The following is an 8,617-nucleotide window of genomic DNA, read 5'->3' as shown; positions in this document are numbered from 1 at the left end:
TTATCAGCTTACATGTCACAGTTCAGTTATATTAGGTTTTCCTAATGGCTAAAGCTAAGTGGAAAATGTCTTCATTTACTACAGGGGAACATGATGGCAGCTACAACGTTAGAGCTCAACTGTTAAGGTGCAGTAACATGGGCCGACAATCGGCAATCATGGGTTTGTAAGTGTTCCCCCATAAGTGGCTCGTGCAAAAATGCCAATAATCACCCGACAAATAAGCAAAATCGTTCAGTCGGGTGATCAGATAGTTTATGCCGGCATAAAAATCATCACCGGCAGCACATTGCACCCTGGTAAACAGAGGTACGCTACCGATAATCTGAAGCTGTATAGGGATAGAACAACTGGAGTAACTATCGTGAGGTTACCATCAGTAATCGGCAGCCTGTGTAAAGAGGTGCCTAAATGGGGGATGATCGACTGAAACCGACCATTGTGTCACCCCACTGTCTCTGTGCATGGGAAAACAGCAAGTTTTTCAAGTCGTCGTGAATATAAGTGAAGAAGACAGCATAAAATGACTTAAAGGGGTTGTCCACTACTAGGACAATCCCTTCCGATTCCACACGTTCTCCCTAGGTAAAATAAAGCCTATACTTCCCTCCTTTACCGGCACCCTTCCAGCTGTGCCGGGGCTTGCGCTCCCAGGGCTCATGTGGGATTGTGACGTCACATGAGCCCCACATCCAATCAGTGCTGGCTCCTGTCTCCCTGCCTTCGGACCAAATGAGTTATTCAACAGGAAGTGAGCACTGTGGCTGTGCTCACTTCCTGTTGATTGCTCATTTGGTCCGAAGGCGGGGAGACAGGAGCCAGCACTGATTGGATGTGGGGCTCATGTGACGTCACAACCCCACGTGAGCCCCAGCACCCCTGAAAGGGTTCTGGTACGGGAGGAGAGTACAGGCTTTATTATTTTACCTGGGGGAAACATGTGGAATCAGATAGGGATGTCCTAGTAGTGGATAACCATTTTAAGATCGGACACTAAAATAGTACAGCAAAGTTACAGTAATCCTACCCAACTGATCTTGAGGCTCATTAGTGAATTGCAATAGCGGAATTACGCTTTTAATACAGTTTGTGACCCGTAAAAACCAGTAAGCCTGTGGAATTTCTCAAGTAGAGTCTTGAAAGCAGGTATTTGATCAGATGAGTTAAATTTTATAATGGAGCATGGGTACATTCACGATGTGGAAGTATACGTGGAGGGGGATTTCCTGACATACACTTCTAAAAGATGCTGCCGTCAAATGCCACCGAATAGCTATACAGCTACATAGTGGCATACGGAGTCCAAAGACTTCAATGGGAGTTAAAAAAAAAATTTAAAAATATAAATGGTGGGGGATAGATACATTTGGTATAGATGCCAAGAGCTGCACTTTCTCTAGTCTCTCTAGTGTATAAATGGTACTGAGTCATCAAATCACAGAGTAGTACAAGATAGGATGGTGGGGAGACACAAAGTCGGAATACGGGGCCAGAACAATCACATTAGCGATCGTTCCATCCCCATTCTTGCTTGTCGGCCTGTGTATACAGACCAGTCTGTGCATAGTGGATCGGTGCCCGGTAATGGTGCATTCAGGTTTCCTGTAGATAAATTCACCATTAGAAATTGAAAAATACTTTCCAAACACATGAGTATAACTGGCTATTCTGTTTGGGGTTATTCAGTCTTTTACTGTAAAAATCAAGCAAAAGCGGACTGCAATATTGTGCACTGCCAAGTATGAAGACCAACACAACCAGAAGATCAGGTTTCCGTGTCCCAGACAATATTATCTTGGGTAGGTATTATTCCAAATCACTATCTGATTATCGTGGGTTATTAAACTGATAATGTGTAGTATTGGCTAATAGTAAAGATTAAGCTTTCTGATCCCAGACTGTAAAAACCCCCCAAAAACCTCCATACACATTAGATGAAAATCAGAAGAACCCCACCGATTCCAGCCGATCATCTGATGAGTATGGAGGTCTCCCGATTCTCCCCCGACGGATGATTTTAGGGTAATGAAGGATCAGCCAGCTGGATTTTCAACGTCTGATCGTTTTGTTTTCAGAGGAGACATCTCGGGCAAAAGCCATCTCATGTGTACGGTCAGATTGACACATCTGAACAATGCCGAGAAGACAGCGGCCACCGATGTGACCTATAAGATGGGTACAAGAAAGGTATTGTATGGAAGCATCATCTGAAGGCTCAGGGGCTTATCTTATTGTAGACTTGTCTTCAAAAATCCTGAGACCTACTGTTACAAGACTTATTGGACCTGCTTTGCAAAAAAAATAGGTAGCAGGCAGCAATCTTTAATTCTCAGGATAGAATGAAAATGGAATGATGTTCATAACTCCCAAAGTTGGGAGATAATTATCCTGAACCCGGTTACTTCTAACATTGCATTGCATCTAATGCCCAGATAAGTGGAGGTTCATCTGCTGGGATCCAGACAAAGGGGTCCTGAACTACTCATCGAATCTGCTGGAGAAAACAGACCACTGTCCTTTCTTCCTGGCAGACCCTTAGTGAATGGAGCTGAGGCATTCCTATCTTATAGGACATTTTAGATTCCTGGTCTCAGGATCGGTGGAGGTCCGATCATGGTGGAGGTCAGATCTGCTGGGATCCAGACAAAGGGGTTCTGAACTCATCGGATCTGCTGAAGAAAACAGACCACTGTCCTTTCATCCTGGCAGACCCTTAGAGACAGTGAATGGAGCTGAGGCTTTCCTATCTTATAGGACATTTCAGATCTCTGATCTCAGGATTGGTGGAGGTCTGATCATGGGGATAGATGTAATTATCTAATGACAGGATTGGTCCACCTGCTGGGATCAAGACAAAGGGGTTCTGGAACTCCTCATTGGATCTCCTGGAGAAAACAGAGCACTGTTTTCTCTCCCTGGCAGACCCTTAGACAGTGAATGGAGCTGAGGCATTCCTATCTTACAGGACATTTCAGATCCCTGGTCTCAGGATCGGTGGAGGTCTGATCATGGGGATAGATGTTACTATCTAATGACAGGATTGCTGGAGGTCCATCTGCTTGGATGTAGACAAAGAGGTTCTGGAATGCCTCATCGGATCTGCCGGAGATGATAGACCACTGTCCTTTCTCCCTGGCAGACTGACAGTGAATGGAGCTGAGGCTTTCCTATCTTACAGAACATTTCAGATCCCTGGTTTTCGGATAGGTGGCGGTCTGATCGTGGGGATAGGCAATAACTTGCAATGTTAAGATTAACCATTAAACCTCTTGTCTTTTATGTGAAGGACTCAAAGGTGGAATGTAAAATAAATCAGAGAAGACATAACCTGAAGAAAAAGATGGTCAAAGAGAAGGGAACATCAGGGGCAGGGAAGACACCATGAGAAGAAACCTCCCAATGTGGCACAAAGAAAAACAGACAGTAATAGGTCTTTGAACCCTAGAGGTCACTGTTAGGAATGACAACAGGAAGTACCGTAATAAACCTTGGTGGTCAAGTTATCCTTTGGTCAAATTCCTTGGTCTATGTGAAAGAAAATAACAGATGAAGAAAAAAAAAAAGAAGCTGGAGGCTTGTAGGAAGAAATAAGTGACTGTGCCTCACAGATGGACAGACAGAATTACATGAAGTACATTAGGTGTTTCCTATGTGGTTACAGCCCGTGATATTTAACCGTTTCAGTGCAATGGAGGTTTCTCTCAATCCCCTCTTCAATCATCTCATTCCAGCAGTTCCACGTAGTTGGCAGGGAACATGCCGAAGTGTCCATCGGGTCCGTATCCACGCCACCAGCCATCGTCAATCATCTCAATGTGCGTGATAATTTGGTCGGGGTCAAATGAAATCTCTGTATCATCAGCTGTGTAGGAGGAAGAATAAGAATATTATTACTAATGTTGCACCAGAGCTTACAATCTATTAGGCACTGGGAATAAATATGACAAGTCAGAGAAAAGAGTTGGCAGCTCAGGTGGAAATGGAGACTCTTTAGGTCTGTGGTCTCCTACCTGCGGCCCTCCAGCTGTTGTGTCTGGGCAGCAAAAAGCAGGGGAGAGATGAAAGTAAGACTATATGATCAGACTACATTGAATGTTTGTAGTCTGTCACCATGGAAACACAAAATTCTGCATAGGTGCTGTAGGCACAAGATGATCTTAATCACATTTTAATGATTCTTTTATTTTAGATAGATTGGTCAAAAAAAAATTCCAATTACATAGCTGGATATAGTCATCAGCCTAAAACTATCCAAGCCACGCCAAGTTGAAGCTTCACATCAGCAGTAGGGCCACAGGTTGGAAGCTACTGCTTTAGGTCCAGGTCACCATTAATGTACAGATTTTGGCATATACTTTATTTAGTATCATGGTTACCTATGTAGGTGTCCTATTCCTGCCTCAAAATAGACGGTCAGTTACTATTTGCTGGGACCCCCAGCAATGAGGAGGAGGGGGGGGGGGGGCGGTGTAAAATTCTTCATCAGAATTAGGCTAGGTTCACATTTCCGTTGTTTTGCATCAGTCACATGCGTTGCTTGACGCATGTGACTGATGCGTTGTACAACGGATGACAAAGAACAGAATTCATTGTCAGACTCCGTTGAGTGCGAGGTTAGTGGAGCCGAGGCGCTGAGGACGTCAGTGCCGCTATCTGCATGGCTGGGGACAGGTGTGTGTGTGTGTGTGTGTGTGTACGTGTACGTACATGCGGAGTGTGGGAGGGGGCGGAGCCGAGCGGGGAAGTGTCGGGCTCCCTGCACACGTAGCCAGGGTAAATATCGGGTAACTAGGCAAAGCGCATTGCTTGGTAACCCGATGTGTATCCTGGTTACGTGTGCAGGGAGCCAGAGAGAGCACGCACAGCGAAATCCTACAGATTGCGCTGCTCAAAAAACGTTAGAAGCTGCATTCCTTCCGCCCCGCGATCAGTCGTTCCACGACTGATCAGTCGGGCGGAGGATACAATGCGGCATCATCAGTCACAATCCGCCGCTCATACAAGTCTATGAGAACAACGGAATCTGCCAAACGGATTCCGTTGTTTACCAGAGCAGCGGATTGTGACGGATACAATTTAACGGAAGTGTGAACCTAGCCTTAAGTGGCATTCGAGCATAAGCATTACTGCTCAATGTCAAGTTTGTGGGCCAGATGCATAGCTGTGCGCTCTGTGACCCCCAACAATCAGCTACAGATTACCTACCACAGTAACCTTAATCTCATGCAGTTTAGGAGGATGGCTCCATTAAATATTGGGTAAACCGAAAACCTACTTTATGTGTTCATATACCACATGGCCATGTCAGATGTCAGGAGTTGAAGCATTGGAGAAGCTTAACTGCTAACACTTAATAGAAGTGGATTAGGCCGAGTGTGAATCCAGCCGTCATCTCTTCAATGGTTAACATGCACAATATAAAAAACAATAACTGCTAAATATAAGGAATATGCGACTTTTACACTGAAGGAATAATAATATGAATTCTCATTGCACATATACAGTACCGGTTGCTCCTTGGTTTGGGTCTGATCACTAAAGAGCCATGTAGTATATCATATTAAAAGGGCTGCCCGCGCTCAATCTATTCTTATACTGCAGAGTGGTTGCATGTGTTCACTTTCCTCTCTAGCACCACCACTGGTGAAATTAAGTATTACAAGGTGCCTATGAAAGGGAAGGTATCGTCAAAAAAAAAAAAAAAAAACTGAAAAAATGTAAAGTAATAATGTTTAAATATTATTTTTTTTAATTTTTTTTTTTTAATTGTGCAAAATATAAAAAAAAAAAAAATTAAAAAGTTTGATATTTTCCACTATTAAACACTAGGGGGAGCAGCTTCTGAAATCCTACTGAATTTCCCCTGTATAAAAAGCTCAGATTACAGCCTGCCGTAAAGTGGGCGGAGTCTGCTCTCCTGTGTGTGTGTGTGGTGGCACGCCTCCCCTCTCCTAATCTGAGTGTATACAACAGATAACAGAGAATGACATGTAAGGACACAATGCACAGCCATTTTCCTGGTGACCAGAAATGTCTAAAGTGTCACCAAGGACAGCAGGAGTATCACACAGGATAGGATAAGATACACGGCTCTGCACACAGTATCACACAGGATAGGATTCGATACACGGCTCTGCAGACAGTATCACACAGGATAGGATTAGATACACGGCTCTGCAGACAGTATCACACAGGATAGGATTAGATACACGGCTCTGCAGACAGTATCATACAGGATAGGATTAGAAACACTGCTCAGCAGACAGCATCACACAGGACAGGATTAGATACACGGCTCAGCAGACAGTATCACACAGGATAGGATTAGATACACAGCTCAGCAGACAGTATCACACAGGAGAGGATTAGATACAAGGCTCAGCAGACAGTATCACAGGATAGGATTAGATACACAGCCCTGCAGACAGTATCACACAGGATAGGATTAGATACACCGCTCAGGAGACAGTATCACACAGGATAGGATTAGATACACAGCTCAGCAGACAGTACCACACAGGATAGGATTAGATACACGGCTCAGCAGACAGTATCACACGATAGGATTAGATACACAACCCTGCAGACAGTATCACGGGTACACACAGATACTCACATGCAGTGGCGCGCACACACACACACACACACACACACACACACACAAAATCAACCCTGATGGGGACCTTGTGCCACGCACGCACAATCACCCCTGATGGGGACCTTGTGCGCCACACACACACACACACACACACACACACACACACACACACACCTTTCACATCATTCCTCCCTGTGACCTCCGGTGGGCGCTCCAGGCAGCTGTGCTGCATGCCATCCTCCTGTGTCCGGCCGACATTTCACACATCCGATCCCATACACTCACACACACACACACACTCACGATATCGCACATACCTGTACAATCGCGCGCGCACACTCACAACATCCGGAGATATCACATGCTTCCCATGTGATCCTCTCGCAGGTCCTGGAAGCTCACTGCACAGCATCGCAAGCGCCGACACACACACACAATCACCCCTGATGGGGACCTTGTGACACACACACACACACACACACACACACACAATCACCCCTGATGGGGACCTTGTGACACACACACACACACACACAGCAGCGGCGGGCAGAGCTGGGGGAGCTGCGGCAGCGGGCAGAGCGGGGACTTGGGAGAACGGAGGGAGGGGGGTGTCATTGGAGAGGGTAATGGCGGGGGGGAGGGGGGCGTCAGTAGCTGGGGCAGAGCAGGGGCTGGGAAGAACGGAGGGATGGGATGTCATCGGAGACAGTAACGAGGGGAGGGGAGGCGGCCCGTACTCACATATCCCGGCGGGTGACAGGGGTAAAGAGGAGCAAACAGCACACGCTGTGAGCTCCACAATGATGGCGCTGGTCTCCTCCATCTGTTGTGTTCTGGACAGCCCAGGGGGCGCGTCCAGGTCACAGCAGACGCCCACTGTAACGTACTTCATGGGGTCGGAGCGCGACTATCAGTCTATGCACAGGGGCTGCCATAAAGGAAGGAGTTACTGTCGTTACACACACGGCAAATCCAGCATAGCAGCCCCCAGTGCCTCCAGTAAAATAAAAAGAATTAAATAAAAACTAAATAAGCTGCGATTTTCATTTTGGATTAGAAATACTTGATTTCATAATCACTATTTTTAATACAAAAATAAAAAAAACGCGATACCTTCCCTTTAAAATTAATGGGCTGTATGTATGCCAATGTGCAAATCTACACATTCAGGAAACTGCTCTTCACCATGCCCAAAGCATAAGGGCACCGAATGCCAAAGGTGCGTTTTTTTGGGACGTGCACATAGTCTAACTCCGAATACCCTAAATATATATGTATTATATTATTCTATAATATTTGTAGCAGATTTTTCTGCTGTAAAAACAAGAGAGCTGGCAGGAAAAATACTGCGTAAAATTAGAGATTTTTTTAGTGCGTTTTTTCCCCATTTATTTGAATGGGTGAAAATGTTGCAAAAACGCTGAATAAATTGACAAGCTGCAGATCGGAACAAACACTTTGAAGGTTCCAATCTGCAGGGAGAAAAATAAGCAGTGTTCATGAAACGTCAGACACCTCAATCACACTGCGGGCGCTGAAAAACGCTGTGTTTCTTCCGCTGCAAAAATGCAGTATGTGAACAAGTCCTAATTGTATTAATATAGTCACCAATCGCCGTTGTGAGGTAAATCCGGAGATATGACGATAAATCATGACATTCAAGTTATGTCAGGAAGCCCTCTCCTGGTGTCACCCCCCCTTTCCTTCACACAACTTGTTTAGCAACACATCCCATGGCCATCTCCTGTGATATGGAGATTAGGTGACTTGGGAACAATGGACACAGGATGACTCCCTGCCGTGACCCTGTAGTAGGGGCTGCTATCTAATTAGCAAGGCTATGGAAGTAACCAGACAGAACGACTCCAGTAAAAAATGGTTCATATCTCGCAAGCCATATTTCCGATAAATATGGCAACCATAAAAATGGTGTTTTCGCATGCGGACGATGCTGGCACACCTTTTTTATGGGAGTAAGACCTGGGGAAATACCCCAGGCGTGATATCAGCCAATGGGGA

General features: G+C 45.4%; 1 protein-coding gene across 2 annotated transcripts in view; it reads right to left on the bottom strand.

The window, feature by feature from the left end:
• Positions 1-851: 851 nt before the first annotated feature.
• DBNL (drebrin like) overlaps positions 852-8,617 on the bottom strand; it is a 71,359-nt gene continuing 63,593 nt past the window's right edge. The window contains exon 12 of one of the 2 annotated variants that reach the window (XM_075346259.1): positions 852-3,862. In XM_075346259.1, the coding sequence (XP_075202374.1) occupies positions 3,723-3,862 (140 nt within the window). In that variant the 3' untranslated portion in view covers positions 852-3,722. The remainder of the gene's footprint in view (positions 3,863-8,617) is intronic. The other variant, XM_075346257.1, reaches the window with a different exon arrangement.

Source organism: Anomaloglossus baeobatrachus, chromosome 4 (assembly GCF_048569485.1).
Source record: "Anomaloglossus baeobatrachus isolate aAnoBae1 chromosome 4, aAnoBae1.hap1, whole genome shotgun sequence".
NCBI classification, from domain to species: Eukaryota; Metazoa; Chordata; class Amphibia; order Anura; family Aromobatidae; genus Anomaloglossus; species Anomaloglossus baeobatrachus.
Note: the sequence above shows the minus strand (reverse complement) of the source record. Positions and strands in the feature narration are given on the sequence as shown.